The 18,708-nt window shown below is 36.0% G+C and overlaps 1 protein-coding gene across 1 annotated transcript in view; it reads left to right on the top strand.

Moving 5' to 3' along the window:
• Positions 1 to 18,708, top strand: part of Cngb3 (cyclic nucleotide gated channel subunit beta 3) — a 147,626-nt gene that overhangs the window by 114,495 nt on the left and 14,423 nt on the right. The window contains exons 14-15 of the mRNA XM_047530139.1: positions 6,141 to 6,224; positions 13,527 to 13,645. Coding sequence (XP_047386095.1) covers positions 6,141 to 6,224; positions 13,527 to 13,645 — 203 coding nt within the window. The remainder of the gene's footprint in view (positions 1 to 6,140; positions 6,225 to 13,526; positions 13,646 to 18,708) is intronic.

Consider the following 18,708-nt stretch of genomic DNA (forward strand, 5'->3'; position numbering starts at 1 on the left):
CCATTCAAATTTAGAATTGATAATCTATCACATCATGGTACCTGGCAAATTATTTACCACATTAGACTCTGCTGTTCTCGACAGCTCCCAATTGGTAGCATCACTGGCATAATCAATGTCAAGGGCAACTGAATTCAGAATTCCCTGCCATAGACACATAACATCATTTGCTTGTTTGAGGGAAATGGAGTTTAAAATAAAGCAAAGCATTCCCTTTTACAATAAAGAAAGCTGAGTTGGAAAAAGCCCTGCATACACTTCAGGATGTCTTAAGTTCACAGTGAGGTTGCTGATGATATCTTAAGTTCTGTTTTCAAGAAAGTAAAACTTAACCTCGAAATGGATAAATCCTATAAGACTAAAAAGGTAAGCATTTCAAAGATAAGTTTTACCAACTTTACTGTTGTGTTCAGAGTTTGTCATTGCTAAAGAATTTCCTGCATACAGAAACTACTAACCTGTAGGTTGTTTTGAATAAAAATAGGATTTCCTGCAATTCTCTTCAAATCTTCAGAATCTTTACTCAAGTACGTAATACACAGTTTTTAAAGTACTGAATTTTTCATTGTTCAAAATGAAATAACTTCTAACAGTATTATTCTCTATATCAGTCCATATTTATTTACTACCTAGCATGTCCCTTCATGAGACACTGGGGATGCAGCAGTGAATAATACATACATCTCAACCTCAGGTTACTTAGGAAGTAGATAAAATCTCTTCTTCTGACACCTGCTGAATGTATGATCTCAGGGAAAGTCAATAGAACTCCCAGAGATGTTGATCCTTCATCTAAAAACCAGTATCGATGACAATGCATTCCTTAATGCCAAGCATCATACAGAGGTTGGAAGAAGCAAACAGGTTAAGCTAGCAAAAGAGTAAAACTTGATGCAAACATCATGTAATAATTTGTTCATGTTGATGCCTAAATAGGTACTCTCGCTTTCCAGAAAAAGGGACATTTATGAAATAATGACTGTGCTCTGATTTTCTGCAGATCAGAAAACTTCCTAATGATCTCTATCAAAGAAATGGAGCTAAGTCACAAAGGAAAATCAAAAACAAAACAAACAACAACAAGAAAATACACCTAACCCCAGGACATAATTCTTTTCAATCATTCAATAATGGGGAAAAGTGTGTTGAGAAAATAATCATTTTGTGGAGAAAAAAGAAAAAGATAATAGTTTCCTAATACATCATAAAATAGAAGAATATCATAATTCATTTCACTAAGCCTAAATCCAGATGAGAAGGATTTAGTCCTAAACCACAGCTGTTCAAAGCCAGTGGCACCTTTCCATAAAGCAATAGTTTGGGAATAGAGTCACTTAATTGGTGAAACAAATTGTTAAGTTTTTACTACATACATTTGCTGTGTTCAGTTTGCATGATTTATCCATGTTTTATCCAACTATATTTAACAAAAAGCTCTATTTAGAATAGTGCAAATGCTTTTCTCTCAGACAATTCAAACTATGAGCTTAAAAACCATTGATGTAAGTACTCTGTGTGTTCCTACTGAGCAGAGCACTAATTGTTTGTTTAGCTACTTTAGAGGCTTTTCTCCTAGGTTGGTCTAACACTTTCCATTGATTTGGTCTCATTTATTAGTCCTTTCTTCCAGTGAGCTCACCTGAAGGACAGAAGAGGAAAAATGAAATGTGTTTCCCCATGAAGAAAAAGAAATTTTTATTTTTATTTCCATTAAAATTTTAAATAAATAAAATTTAACTTAAAATTTCATTTGTTCTCTTCAGATCCACTCTCCATCCTCCTTTCCCAGAGGCAGCCACTAAAATGATTTTTTAAAGTTGTTGTCTTTTCAATTATTTTGGGGTAGGGGGTCGTAGTCGGATTGAATTCAGGGGCACTTGACCACTAAGCCACATCCCCAGCCTTATTTTGTATTTTATTTAGAGACAGGGTCTTGCTGAGTTGCTTAGCACCTCCATTTTGCTGAGGCTGGCGTTGAACTCACAATCCTCCTGCCTCAGCCTCCTGCCTCAGCAGCTGGGATTACAGGCATGCATCACCACATCTGGCTCAATTTTTAGTTTGATAATTTTATTTTTGTATCTGTTTAGACAGAAATAGCAGGCAGTATTTCATGTGGTAATTCTTATGTTATGTAATACTGACTATATTACATATATTTCTTTGTTCAGAACACCTTGTTTGTTGAGTCTAATTATGTACATTAATATAGAGTTTATTTTAATCACTCTACAGTAATCTAATCTAAAAATATTTTAGCCAATATACTCAAATTTTATTATTTTATCTCCTATACATTGACAATTTTCTCAGTACCGAAAACTATTCAGTAGACCCTCTTTATCCATAGGGGATACATTCCATGACTCCCAGTGGATGCCAAAAACCAGTAAGTTAATGCCTCTTCAATCTTATCTAAGCACCTATTGAATACAGTGGCTGTAACTTTTGCGATTTGAGGTACAACAATCAGCTAGCATGAATTTCTTTTTCCTTATTCACAATTTAATGGATGAAAGATTTGTTCTTACCATAGATCTCAGTAACCTTAGCATACAATTAATTTTCTTAAGTTGAGCATTTTCACTTAAAGGAAGTGCTTTGTGTCTTCTTATTGGCATAACCAAAAGGCCTATATTACTAGTCTTGCACTTTGGGGCCATTATTAACTAAAATAAGGGTTACTTGAACAGAAGCACTGAGATAGCACAATAGTCAATCAGATAGCTGAGACTCCCCTAAGAGAATCATGATGGGTAGCATGTACATGCTGAGCAAAGGGCTGATTCATGTTCTGAGTGAGACAGAGCTGGAGAGCACAAGGTTTCATTACACTAGAATGATGGGCAATTTAAAATTTATGAATTATTTATTTCTGGAATTTTCCATTTAATAGTTTTATCCACAAATAATAGCTTCAATTGTAAAAATTAATGCCAAAAATAAAATCAAACATATAAAATAAATGTAAGTTTTTTGAGATCTTCTATTTCTAATCTTCTCCATGGGTATGAATAAGAACTATTTCCATTACAGTATCATCCCAGACATGTATAGTCATCTCTCTGTTATCTGTGGGTTCTTCACCTACAGATTCAAACAAACTTGGATCAAAAATATTAGAGAAAAAATGTGTTTCTATGAAACATGTACAGACCTTTTGATCATAATTATTCACTAAACAATGCAAGAAAAACTTACATAGTATTTACATTATATTAGGTATTATAAGTAACCTAGAGATAGTTTAAAGTACAAAGGAGGATGTCCATAGGTTATATGCAAACATCATGCCATTTCATATGAGGAACTGGAGCATCCACAGATGGTATCTGCAAGGGATCCTTGAGCCAATTATCCCAGATATGGAGGGAGAGATGACTGTACATGTTTAAGAATCCGCAAGCATATTTCTTTTTTTTTATTATTCATTATTTACAAATGGGGTACAACTTTTCATTTCTCTGGTTGTACACGAAGTAGAGTCACACCGTTTGTGCAATCATATATGTACATAGGATTATGTTTATCTCATTCCATTATCTTTCCTCCTTCCCCACCCTCTCCCCCTGCTTTTCCATCTACACAATCTATCCTTCCTCCATTCTTCCCTTACCCCCTCCCCCTCTCCATTATGAATCATTATCCACTTATCAGAGAAATCTTTCGGCCTTTTGTTTTTTGGGATTGGTTTATCTCACTCAGCATGATATTCTCCAACTCCGTCCATTTACCTGCAAATACCATAATTTTATTCTGCTTTATGGCTAAATATATACCATTGTGTATATATACCACAGTTTGTTTCTCCATTCATCTATTGAAGGGCATCTAGGTTGGTTCCACAGTCTAGCTATTGAGAATTGAGCTGCTATAAACATTGATGTGGCTGTAATATGCTGATTTTAAGTCCTTTGAGTATAGATCAAGGAGTGGGAGTATCATAGTCAATGGTTTATCCACAAGCATATTTCTAATGGATTTTCTTTAAAATGTCAAAGATGCTAACTTTCCTTAGTGGAGAAGATATATAGAGCAACTTTTTGAATTTTCTAAGTGAGTTTTGAATGATAAGAATACCAATTACTGAAATAAAACAATTCTAAAATGATGATAGCATTTAAAGAAATTGGGCAAATGAGTCATTTACTTGGAGAATTTTTGCTAAAAACAACTTTTTTACTTTTTTTTTTTACTAAAAATACTATTTTGAAAAAAATTGTCCTTTGATTTGCTTTAGCAAAAATGATAGCCTATAAGACATCTATTCACTATAGTACTTAAAATTTTAGCCAGAATAATTAGTCTAAAGAGAAAGAAAGAAGAGGGATACAAATAGAAAAGGTGGGAATGAGAAGTTATACTCCATTCATGCACGATGTGTCAAAATGCATTCTACTGTCATGTTTAACTAATTAGAAAAAATTTTAAAAATCCAAAAATATACTAAAGGTGGGAATCAAATTATTCATCTGACAGAGGATTAATATCCAGAATACATAAAGAACTGAAAACAGGTGACAACAAAAGAACAAATAATCCAGTTAATGAAGAGGCAAATGATCTGAACAGATACTTCACAAAAGAAGAAATACAAATGACCAAGAAACATATGAAAAAATGTTCGACATATTTAATTGTCAAGGAAATTCAAATCCAAACTTCATTGAGGTTCTACCTATTTACAGTCAGCATGGCAATTATCAAAAATAAAAAATAATAAATATTGGCAAGGATGCAGAGCAAAACCCTTGTAATGCTGTCAGTGGGAATGTAAATTAGTACAGCCACTATGGAGATCAGTATGATCCTCATAAATCTTAAAATAGATCTAGCAATAAAATCCAGCTACACTGATCCTGTGGGACTGAGGAAGGCAGGAAGAGGGAGGGGGAATTTGATCAAAGCCCGACATATTTGTGTATGGAAATGTCACAGTGAAACCCATTAATTGGTACAATTAATATATTTGAATGATTATAATTTTTTTTCAAAAGGTATTCCTTCTGGCCTTGGCCTTTTTTCCATTCTGGACAGCCAGAAGCTATCCTTTCTCAAATGAATTTTTAAAATTCTAACACCAAGTTTGTCTGAATGCTTCTCACCATTGGCTATGTGAAGATATTTCAATCATAAATGATTAACTTTCCTTATCAGCTAAGCAACCCTGAGGTCTAAATTTCATATGGATCTAGGTCAAGTGTCTGCTACAGAAACCATTACTGAAAACTAGTGATTACTAAAGAAAGGATCAGCCAATCCACAAATTGGGGGCAGGCCCTCTGCTTCTCCTCCTCCTTCCTCTACTACTGACTTTATGATTATTTCTCTACAAAATCCTAATTCCCCTAAAGGGTGAGCAGGGCCAACTACAAAAGGAAAATTGCTACATGTTTGCACTTCTGGGAGAAAAGATAAAAATATTTGGTGAAAGTAAAAGACTCAAAGCCACTATAAAGTGGGATTTTTGAAACGTCTATAAATTTTTCTTTAGTTTATCATATAAATTATGATTACTTAGACAAAATATACACATAGACATTTATTTTAACAAACAAAATTTGTTTCTTATAACATTAAAGTGAATATAAACATTCACTCAACAGATTTTCTTTCATATTTATTATGAATATTTTCCCTGCCCCTAAGAAAATGATAATTCAGTTGGGGAAGAAAGACATATAAGTTTGAAAAGTTAAATAATACCTAATAATGGTATGAAAGATGATATAAGAAAAATATCTACAAAGATTGTGATCTATTTGAGTCCTAATGTACTAATAATCACAATCATTAATAACTATCATTGATTAAGAACCATGCTAAGTTTTATTTATGAGATAAGCGCCATTTCTATAACCATTTTACAGATTAGGAAACAGAGGGCATGACAGACTGCATAATAATAAGTAGAGACAGAATTCTCACCCAGACCTACCTGATCAAGTTGCAAAGTCTAGTCATTATGCTTCAGCTATCTGTTTTTCCAAATTTTGGGTCACGTTCATATCCACTGGCAACTAATATTTTAGTGCTAATACAGACAGAATCCATTACTATTTACTTCCATTGTGTTTTTAATTCATTTGGGATAGTGGCCTTTTGCTGTGTCTATAAGAATTATTTTTCTCTTTATATAGAATTGTGACAACCAGATGATTTATGACATGTTGCTAAGATTGAAATCCACTATCTATTTACCTGGCGACTTTGTCTGCAAAAAGGTGAGTGCACACTATTTTCAGATGCACAACTAATAAGCACATTTGCAGAATTCAGACACAGGTTGTGAGTACAGTTAAGACAAAAATCTGCCCAGGGTGAATTCCATAGTATAGAAATAATTATGATATTTGGTTCTGTAAAACAAAAAGCTACCCTTAGACTTCAAAAGGAAGGAAGACAATGCAGATTTCATTACATATATTATTGAATATAAACTTGGAAATCAAAATGTGCTTTGTATGAATGTAAATTACCATTTGCTACACCCCATTAATTTTAAATATTTTAGGTGGAGGAATAAGTTACAGAAGCAATAGGTATTTCTGCTCTATGTCTTCAGCAAATCATCAGTTACCTATGCTTTGCTCAGCTCATTAGTGGTAATCAATGCCATGTTTTTTAAACTTTACTATGCATTTTATGATTTCAAAAGTAATTTATAGTCATTATTTTTAAAATAGAAAACACATAAAACAAAAGACAAAAATTCCACCACCCAGAAGTAATCACTGTTCATATATTTGGCCTATCATTCTATAAAGTTTGATGGGTAGATAGAGCTTGTTTTATGAAATCAAGATCATATAATATGTATGTTTTGAAACTTGTCATGTGACAATATATCATATGAACATTTTACATGTTATTAAGTAGTCTTTGATAATCTGATTTTTTAAAGGTGCAAAACATTCTGATCTATAGATATATCATGATCAAATTCCAAATGAATATTGTCATAAATAACTCTGAAACAAACATTCCCTTGGATAAATAGTTTTGCCCATCTCTGATCACTAGCTTTACGAGGGGAGAAAAGGATGACCCTGGTTTTTATTTCTGGAGAGGGTAACTCAAAGCTGAAATGAATAATCAAAATTTAAAAAAATAGAAGAACATGAACAATTCAAAGAAATGGGAGTGGATCCAAGATCTTGGAATTCACAAACAAGTGAGGATAAGAAGCATTTATTTCATTCCAAAGAAATACTAAAGTAAGTACAAGGTTTCATAGGACATAAAGAAATGGCATTTGTCCTTCCTGGCTACTGGTAAGTTTTCCTAAAGATGTTCACACTAAGTCTTGAAAGATGATTTGGAGTGAACCAAGTCAAAGACGAAATAGGTGTTCTGGGTAGAGGAAAGAACTAACACAAGCTAAGGCAGAGAGAAAGGAACAGTGTTTCCAGGAGGAGTGTAGAAATGACAGGAAAGTAAATATTTAGAACAATTTTAGAATGATTTATTTAGCAAAACTTAACAAAGCTTTTTAAATACCATGGGACAGGCTCTATGCTGAGTACTGAGAGAAAAAAGATGGTCTTGCCCTCCAGGTGCTTAAAATCTAGCACCACGGATTCAATTCACAGTGTACATCAGAATCACCTGAATGTGGGAGTCTGGGTTCCACACACAGGGGGGGGCGCCTCCACATTGACATTTTGTAAAAGCTCCCATATGATTCTAAAATGTAGTGAAAGTTAAGAAATACTGGCCTATGGAAGAAAAAAATCAATAAATAAATGAACTTTTTAAAAAATGCCTTACTCCAGAATGTATCATATAAAAGGAAAATTAAAGTTGACAGGAGAATGTGAAAAGGCACTTAATTTATATTGGAGGTTGGGAGAGTTGATCAGGCATGACCTTTGTAAAATCTAAGGGATTAAAATAGTTCTTTAAGAAAACTTTTAAAAGCTAACAGACAAAAAACTCAGTGGACAGGATAGCATGTTTAATGAGGAGTTGGTGGACCAAGAGGCAAAACAGAGCTTCACATGTCCAAGGAATGGAAGCAAGTGAGTGACTGAGCTAGTGGAGAAAGACAGTCAAATGGACTGTGAAGTACTTAAAGTATCAGGCTGGAGGCACATGGTGACAGGTGGAAATCAGTCTGATGATAGAAGATGGCACTGAAGGCAAATGTTTGGGCACTGCAGTTACAGTGAAGGCTGACTTTAAAAGAAAGCTGAGAAAAAGGCCACAGCTGTAACTTTGAAGAACACCAACATTTATGGAGGAGGTCAATGAAGAATATTCAGAGAAGGCAGTTGAGAAGGAGCTGTCAGAAATAAGAGCAATGAAGAAGAGATTGTGACATAATGGAAACCAGGAATATACAAAATATATCCTACACAAACTCATCCAAGTTAAAAGTAGACAGACTAAGCCAGGCACCACGTCACATGCCTGTATTTGCAGCCACTAGTGAGGCTGAGGCAGAAGAATTGCATGTTGCAGGCCAGCCCAGCAAATTTGCAAGACCCTATTCTCAAAATAAAAGTAAAAAGGACTGGGAGTGAAGCTCAGTTGTAGAATGTTGCTTAGTGTTTGGGCTTGATCGTCAGTCCCAGGAAAAAAAAAAAAAAAAAGTAGGTAAATCGGTAAAATCATTTCATTAGAATGGGAAATACAAACCACAGTGCAATTTAAAGACCCCTAGGGGCAGTGATGCATTAAAATGATATGGTCTTAATGTACCAAAATGGCCTTTCAATTTGTTCCAATAGCAGCAGGGACTGGAAATTGAGATGACTCATAGAAACTTTAGTACTTGGGTCCCTAAGCAGTAAAAATTTGCTTAACGAAGTGTGAAATGCAGAGTAGAGATGCAACCTTCTCATTTCTAATGTTTTCATCATACCACATTCATCACCCAATAATAAAAACACATCAGTGAACATCACTGATGGAAAGAAAGGAAGAAAGGAGGAAACATTAGAACTACAAGTCACATTTCTTGTTTTTGTTTTTAAAAGGAGGTTTACATGGTAGTATATTTTGACAGAGACGAAAGACTTGACCAGACTTTAGACAGATAGTTCACCTTGGTTTTTGCTTATTGTTTCCACAAAAACACTATTGGAAAAATGAAGGGGAAAAGAATCATGTTCAATTTCAGTTTACCAAAATAATTGATGAAATGACAGGGTTTGGGACTGAGTTTGCTGAATGATCTGATCCTCGAAATGGTTTCTAAGGTTACTGAGTGGGTTGTTTGGACTGCTTTCAGACTATTTGGGAATTTCCTCAGAATGTTCTGTAGCAGTGTAGAAATTACCCAGAAATCTTTTTTTTTTTTTTTTTTTCGGTACTGAGATTGAACCCAGGGGCACTTAACCACTGAGCCACATGCCCAGTTTATTTTTTTAATTTTTTATCTTGATACCGGGTCTCGCTATGTCACATAGAGCCTCACTCAGTTGCTCAGGCTGACTTTGAACTTACAGTCCTCCCTCAGCCTCCAAAGCCCTTGGGATTACAAGCATGCACCATTGTGCCTGGGTGCCAGAGATCTTAAAACAGATTCCCAGGACTTCATTCCCTGATTCTGATTTAATATTTCTGAAGCAGGGCCTGAGAATTTGTACCTCTAAATAACCTCTTAAGTGATGCTGATGATCCAGTAACCACACTGTTAGTAGGACCACTGTTTTCTGATGGGATCCGCTAAGTTTCATAATGCCCCCACCAGCCTTGGGATAGCCTCCTATAAAGAACCTTGAAATTCCAACTTGGATCTCACTAAAGACTACCGTGCCCTTCATGAAGCACTTGCACTTCTGCACTTTCTTGAAATCGGTACATAGACCAGCCTCAGAGCTTCATTCCATTTTATTTTTGCACAGTTCTCAGTCCTTATTCTCTGAGGAATATCTACTTCATTTGAATGCTAATTAAACTTGCAGGAAAGGTTTAAATTAGCCTAGAAATATGCAAGAAATAGTGGAAGTTTTGGTTCGTTGATTATGCCAGATCTCCTTGGAAAATTATTGAAATGATCATTAAGAAATAATTAAAAGTGCTGAACTATATTTAAGTACCCATTATGTACTTCTACTGCCAGTCAGTTGTAATAACTGCCTTTAAAAAATCATTCCAGTTCCTTGAGAATTACTTCATGCAAAAAAACACAGAATGTGACCCTGTCCTGATCATTACTTCCTGGAGTAACCCTTGGAAGACTAATTTTCAGACACTTTGCCTTACTTTTAAAATCATCCCCAGGCACAGTGTCACATGCCTACAGTTCCAGCAAATCAGGAGGCTGAGGCAAGAAGAGCACATGTTTGAGGCCAGCCTCAGTAAGTCAGTAAGACCTTGTCTCAAAACAACACCAAAAAAAGGGCTAGGGATGTAGCTCAGTGGTACAGCACCTATGTGTTCAATCCCTAGTATGGCAAAATTAATAAATAAATCATATCTACTTTATTCATTTTTAAGAGAGAAATTTTGGATGTTGGAGTCAACATTGGATATGGTCATCTGCACATATTCCAGAGTGAGATAACATAGATGTTGCCAGTTCTAGTGCTGTCAACTGCCAATCTTTTAACTCTGTTCAAGACACTTACCTTTCTAAACCTCTACTATCAGTTTTTAAATAAGAGTAAGGATACCCTTCTGATTTGACCTCACTGGAATTTATGCAAAAAATTAAATGAGTTAATGTCTATGAAATGCTTTCCAACTATAAAATAGCACATTCTGATAGAATAAATGCAGAAAATAAAATAAGAAGCCATGCAAGCCATGTGCAGCGGCACATGCCTATAATGGCAGCAGCTCAGGAGGCTGAGGCAGGAAGATAGGAGAGTTCAAAGCCAGCCTCAGCAACTTAGTGAGATCTTGTCTCAAAATGAAATATAAAAAAGGACTGGAGGTGTGACCCAGTGGTTCAATCCCTGGTACCAAAAGAAGAAGAAGGAGAAGAAAAAAGAAACTATACAAATACCATATATTCTTATTTAAAAAAAAAAAAAAAACTGTTTTAGTTGTTGGTGGACCTTTTTTAATTCATTTATTTATATGTGGTGCTGAGAATTGAACCCAGTGCCTCGCACGTGTGAGGCAATGACTCTACCACTGAACCACAACCCCAGCCCCTCATTATTTTTGAAAGTATTATGCAAAGGCAAGATATCATTATTAGTACCTATATTTATATATAAATAACTATAATAAAATTGAAATTTCTACTTTGATCCATATATAATTGTAAATACATGCTTAATATGTTGCATAATACAAAAGTTAAACATACCTCTTTCACTGCTCAGTTAGGACATGTGGGTTCTAAGTTTCCTTTTGTTTCTAATTACCAAGTCACAGAATATTGACTGGTCAACTAAGTCAATCTGTGCCTTTATTTTCTTTTCTCTAAAGTAGAAACGACAGTTCTTACTCTCTATTCCTCATGATGGTAATGGGGAGATAAAACAAAAATTTCAATTTCCCAGATATTGACTAAGAGGTACAATCTGACAATTTTAAACTTAGCCTAATAATTATAGTGCACTTGATGTTCAGGAATATAAATGTAGGTATCAAAGGACTTCAAAACTTTCCAGAGACAATTATATTTCCCCTATCCCTAAAAGAGTGCATACTATATATCAAGCCTTGTGCTCAGCATTGGAACAAAGTAAACATTGTCTCAGCCATCTCAAAACAAACCATAATCAATACTGTATAATCTTGAGTTGGTTTTAATGTATTCTATATAATCCTTTGAAAGAAAGACTAATAAGAATATTTGATTGACTCAACCTAGTCCCTTCCTAAACCAAGTAAATTTATTATATTCCTGCAACTTGTTTATAGCTTCTTGGTCTGTTTTCTGTTGCTATAACTGAATACCACAGATGGGGTAATTTACAAAGAATAAAGGTTTATTTATCTCACAGGTTTTTGTTTTTTTTTTTTTTCTTTTTGTGGATCTGGGAATTGAACCCAGGACCTTGTACATGTGAGGCAAGCACTCAACCAACTGAGCTATATCCCCAGCACTATCTCACGGTTCTATAGGCTGAAAAGTCCCAGAGCATGGCACCAGCATCTGCTCAGCATCTGGTGAGGGCCTTCTTGTTGGACTATTATATGACAGAGGGCATCACATGGCAAGATAGAGCAAGCTCACCAGAGAAAGCTCGATTTTATGACAAAGTCACTCTGGTGATAATCCACTAAGGGTCCATTCATGAATGCAGAGCCCCCAGGATCTAATCATCTCCCAAAGACCCCATCTCCAACTCCATTAACATATGAAGTTAGTGACTAAGTTTCCAACATGAAAAATTTGAAGGACATATTCAGACCACTGCAAGAGTTCAGGCAGATGAAGACCTTACTTAATATGAATGAAGGGACCTACCTAAATAACTTGTCTACTATTATGCAAATTGGCCTTTTTAGAATTTAACAGCTTCTCTTGACCCAAATGTCACTGAGGTCTCTTGTCGGACACATTCTTTCTGGAAGTTGAGATGTGGCCAAGACCCCACAATTACCCATGACTTTGGTGATTTACATAATTCAACAAAAAGTTATATTCATAGCTTAAGATTTATTATAGTAAAGGATCGTCAGAAACCATTAGAAAAAGATATACAGGAGCAAAGACTAGAGAAATCAGTCACAGGTATTCTAGGCCCTACTTCTATGAAGGCCACATGTATATTCATTTTCCTCTCCATTGTACCACAGGGACATGAGCAAAATATCTCCACTTTAAGTAGTCATCTGAGTCTTGAGCCCAGAGTACTTAAATGAGGCTAGTCATATAGCTAAATGACCAATCGAGATTCAAACTCAAAACTAGGTACGAGGTACACATCAAAAATCATTGTGTTTACATTAAACAATGCTGACAGCTGAGTACACCTTGTCACACTGCCTCAGGCATACAGTAATATCATTGACCTGGGACCATGTGAACACCCCAGAAGATGAATTCTAGGAACTTGATCATGGGTCATTGCCCTAGTTCCCAGGAATCTCCAAAGATAAATAAGAACTGAGTAAGATAACTTGGTGCATTAACATCTCTCAATATGGGACAAAACTAATAACTTAAAGGTCTTCTGTGCCATGATTCCCAAAATCAGACCTCAATGGCATAGGTCAAAGGACAGAATTGACCTTGGAATGTCTGGAGTCCATGCTTTTTGGGTGTCTCAAGTACCTTCTCCAGATTATAACCTGTGGTCACCAAAGTCAGAGTGCATCATATATAAAATCAATTATTTTCTCTACCCATGCCCATTCCTGGAGCAGTATGCTGGCTAAACTATCTTCATGTATCCAGTGATGGTTTACAGTGCTCAAGTGTTGTGAAGTGTTGTCTTTCTGATTATTTCCTTTCACATATATCCAACCAATTTCTGTAACACAGGTCTTTACAATCATATTCTGTGCTTCCTTCAATTATATTTGCTCCTTTAGAAGAGTTTTTATTTCTTAATTTGGGGTATAATTGTCTAGTATACAATGGCTACTATTTCCTCTTTATATTTGGCATACAGGGAGAAATTGGTAAAGAAATGTATATCATTAAGCAAGGAGAAGTCCAAGTCCTTGGAGGCCCTGATGGTGCTCAAGTTCTGGTTACTCTAAAAGCTGGAGCAGTGTTTGGAGAAATCAGGTATCTAGAAGATGCTTCATAAGTATTGAAATCCATCATTTGCTATAAAAGAATAATCTTAGGTTATAAAATAAGTAAACTCCCTGCTTGAATTCCTCAAAGGTTTGATTGCATTGAGAGCACTGGTAAAATAGGGATGTCCGCGTTTCTAACCATTCTTTCCCTGACTTCAACAGGCCTAAAGATGAATGCTAGGTTATTTAGCTCTGTAATACTAGGACCGGGTCAGTGCCCTGCAGAATGTAGCAATAGAAGCTCAATGTATGTTGAATAAATATATGAATGGATGAGTCAATGAAAGAATAGTGAGAGAAGAGGTTGGGAGAGGGAGCTATTATCAGATTGTTGGAAAACTTGAATGCTGGGCTGACAAAGGGTTTGAGTAAGTTAAAGTTAAAATCATAGCTATGAGACTAAGTTGCCTGAGTCTGTATCCTATTTCCCACTCACTAGCTTTGTTCCTCTGTTACTTGACCTTCTGTTCTTTAGTCTAGTCATCTTAATAATTAGGATAATAACAGTACATATAGTAGAGGGTTGGTAAACGAGTTAATTCATTAAAAGCACTTAGAACAGTGTCCCATATTTACTTAAAGCTCATAAGTATTAACTATCATTACCATTATTTCCTATTGGCCAAGAGAAGTTTATCCCAGAACAAGTCCCCAAGAACAAGAATATAAGAGCAAATTGAAGCACTTTGTGAGCTCAACACTTCCATATGCATTATCACCTTTAAATGTACTCATTATTCACCCAAAAATATACATTCATTGAGTACCTAGTACATACTTAGATTGTCAAGTGTTGCTCTATATCCTGGGAATGCTCAGTAAAAACAGCAGATAAAACATTTTCTCTCACAGAGCTGACAGTCCGGTGGGGGAAAACTTATAATAAATAGTTAAACAATTAACTGGATGAGATAATCACATTGTAATAATTACTGTGAATGAAAAAAAAATGTTAGAAAATGGCAGAGGATGCTACTTTAAATACAGTGGTTAGGGATGACCTCTCTGAACAGAAGTTATTTGACCTAAGACTTGAAAGAGTAAATAGAGGAACCATTCAGAAATGGGGAAGAGTTACTCAGATGACTGAACAGCAGAGGCCTAGAGGTAAAGAAGCCTTGTCTGGTCAAGGAGAAGAAAAGTCAGTATGACTGGAGCACATGAACAGGACACTGTGACAAGATGTGGCCCAGTGAGTGAGCAAGAGACAAATTATGCAAGGTCTTGAAGGCCATAGTAAGGAATCTGTGCCTTATTCTAAATACAAATAGATTTCAGTAAAGAGATTTAGGCAAAATAATAACACAAACTGAATTACAATTTTAAAAGACCACTCCAATAGCTGAATGAAAAAGACACAGGCATAAAAGAGAGGAGACTCATTGGAAGTTAGTAGCAATGATTCAAGTGAAAAATGAGCATCTTGAACCAGGAGACTGGTTCTTAAGGTCGAGTGAACAGTCTACTGTTTGGACAATTATTAATCATTCCATAATTGAGAAAATTGCTATTCTGAGGTGCCCTGTATCTTACCAAGGATAAAAGTTCATGAGTGAGGGAAACAATGCTCAAACCCAAGTGTTCATGGATCAGGGTCCAGTGACCTTCCCCACCACAAATGAAAAGCATTTGTCCAATCTCTGGCTTCATAGCTGCTAAGAAGTTATCTCTGAGTTTCAGAGATATGAATGATTTCATATTAGAGTAGCTTGGATTTCCTTAGAATGTTGATGCATATTATTTCTCTGTTGATAATATTGCTTCTCTTTGTAATTTTTCTCCTTGCTTAACAACTGGGTGGACACTCCTGTGAGGACTCTGCTCTGAGGCAGTGGTGCAAACACTTATTAGACTATCCAAGACCTGTGTTCTTTGACTGTTTTCTATTACTTCTATTACTTCCTTACTGGGACTCCTTGCGAAACTGATTTAATGTTTTTGCAGCTTCATAATCACTGTTATCTTCAAGGTCATAAAACATACAACAGTCTAATCTGAAACATTGCAGAAATTAATTAACTGACCTCTCCCAAGGGTTGAATATTCCCTGAAGAATAAAGCTTTACAAATACAAGTATATTAATTGCTGATATTATCCTCACAGGAGGAAATGCCCTAGGAATAGAATCCAGGTTCTGCTGAGTTGCAACTGTAAGTAATCCTAGATTCCTGACAGCAGCTTCTCAAATAAATCTCCTCTTATCCATTTGGTTTCTAAAGCCAAAATAAAACCTGTGGACCAGACAGGCTTTAAACTTGCTCAATAGTCTGGCTGATTTGAGCAACAGGGAGGGTTTTGCCTTGATTCTCTTCCTGGCTGTGGCTAAGGAGAAACAGGATGCATCTGCCTCTTCCAGATGCCCACAGGCTTCACAGGCCCACAGCTGTCCTACGCTCTTGGAGTTCCAGTCATTTATTCCAGATGGAGGCATGGCTGCCAAACATCCAGACATTGGAAAGATCTAGTAATAGTGTTTACTACTCAGAAATGCTGTGACCTTTGTTAAAATGAGCTAAATACAGCACTATCATGTAGCTTTTTAAAGAGGGCTCTTTTTGCTTAGGAAAAAATAAGAAAGAAAAGAAGTGAGGGCTTTCGAGGACATTATATATTAATCCAAAAGAGCAAAGTCCTGACTAAAATATAAATTTACAACCTGCCATGGAGAAAACCCAGACCACATTTCTAATTAACATCCAAAGAGTGCAGACACCCCATTTTTTAAAAGAAAGACCTAGGATCTGCAGAGGGATGGCCTCATGGTGGTTCTGCCTCTATTATTAGCCTTACATTTACATTTAGTGTCAAGTCTTGTTCCCTCAATATATTTAACCACTTCCTATCTGTCTTCCACATCTGTAAAAAAAAAAAAAAAAAAAAAAAAAAAAAAAAACTCATTATTCTTGAAATAACAGAATTTTCACTCTTGTGTTTCTATTATGGTTTCAATAGGATTCCCAATTGGTTTCTCCCCCTGTAAAATTTCTGCTCACTCATCCTTCAAGAACGGATTTAAATATCATCTCTTTGAAGTCATTTCTAACTATCCCCAAAACAAATAGCAGCTCCCTGTTCTATGCCCCTATAATATTTCTTTTGTGCATTTATTATAGTAACTACTACTGATTTATAGTTAATTTATTCAGATGGGTCTTTCCAACAGACTGAGCTATTAAAATATAAGAATTTATATATTACCAGCAGCTACATGAAAACTAGACAATATGTGGTGATTTTTATTTATATTCTGTCTCCTTTAAAAATTGCACATCAGCTATTCAGTAATTTTGAATTAATTAAGTAGTTAATTGTGGACTGGGGAGGTAACTCAGTTGGTGGACTGCTGGCCTAACATGCATAAAGCCCTAGCACCACACACACACACACACACACACACACACACACAGAATTAATTATGGTTTGATAGAAACAAAAAAAAAATTGGGGACCACTTACAATCCAACATGATGTACCTCAGAGAAAGTCATGCAATCCCTTCTTTACCAGGCACAGTACCAGCCATGAGGATGCAAAGGTGAATACAATTATTTCCCTCAATGCTTCACAGTAAATGAGAGACTTCAATGCCAGCTGATTAGATGCTTGGGTTATATCTGATGATGAGAATAGGCACAGGGCACCAAGGAACACAAAGACTTCACAAGGACCAGTGTGCCTTTCAGACTTGGCAATTACTTGAAGTTATTTGGGGTGATCATCAGCTTCCCATCACTATAACAGACACCTGAGATAATCAACTAAGAAAAAAAATTTTTTTAAATTTCTTTTGGCTCATTGTTTCAGAGGCTCCAGTCCATGATCAATTGGCCCATTGCGTTTAGGCCAGTGGAAAGGCAGCACATCATGGTGAGAACATGTAGCACAGTAAAACCACTCACCTCAAGGCCAGGGAGAAAAAGAGAAAGAAAGGAAGAAGCTGAGATTTCCCAGTCCTCTTCAAGGGTACACACCCAATAACCTGAAAGTCTCCCACTAGGCCTCACTTCTTAAAGTTTCCACCAACAGCATCACCCTGGAACCAAGTTTAACACATGAGTCTTCAGGGGACACTTAAAATTTAAACTAACACTTAGAAACCAAAGACAAACCCTTCAGTGTCCTCAAATAATGTATAGAAACAAAAATGTGTGCACATAGGTCAGTTCCTACCATAGAATATGTAAGGTCACTTGGGGTGTTCATCATAATGCACATGATGCCTACAGTGAGGTGAAGGGTGACCCCCACAAATATAGGCCCCTATCCTAATCCTAGAACGTGTGAATATGGCCTTATTTGGAAAAAGGGTCTCTGTAGATCTCATTAAGATAAGAACTTCAAGATAATATGATCCTGGATTATCTGAATGGGTCCGAAATCCAAAAACACGTGTCCTTATAAGAGACAAAAGACAAATCCATGTGAAGGTAAGAGGCAGCCACAGGCAAGGAATGCCTGAAGTCACCAGAAGCATCAGATGTAAGAAACGATTTACCATTGGAGTCATGAGAAGGAACACAGTTCTGCTGACACCTGAGTTTGAATGTGTGGCCTCCAGAATTATGAAAGAATACATTTTTGCAACTGTAGGACACTTATTTTATGGTAATTTATTACAGGAATCCTAGGAGACTAATATGATACAAAAGACTTAAATTGTTAACTTATAAAATATTAATGAGGGGAAAAAAAAGAAATTTTCTTGATACCTCCCTCTACTTCACCTACATGTCCAGATCCAAGACCTGTTGATCTCACCTCCTGTGTGTGTCTCAAATCACTGGTATCTTACCTTCTCCACTGCTACCACTTCAGTCCAAAGCACTTCCACTTCTTACAGGACATCTGCAGTGACCTACTGCAAGTGACCAAGCAATCCTTTGGGAGCACAGATCTGATCGTGTCACTATCCTTCTAAAATCAGTCAATGTTTTCATGCTGTTCTTAGAAATAAGTGCAAAATTCCTATCCTGACCTACAAATCCTGTAGAATCTAGCCCTGCTGACCTCTCTACTTCAGGTTGTACCTTGAATCCAGACATTCTGCT

This window comes from Sciurus carolinensis, chromosome 1 (assembly GCF_902686445.1).
Source record: "Sciurus carolinensis chromosome 1, mSciCar1.2, whole genome shotgun sequence".
Taxonomy (NCBI): domain Eukaryota; kingdom Metazoa; phylum Chordata; class Mammalia; order Rodentia; family Sciuridae; genus Sciurus; species Sciurus carolinensis.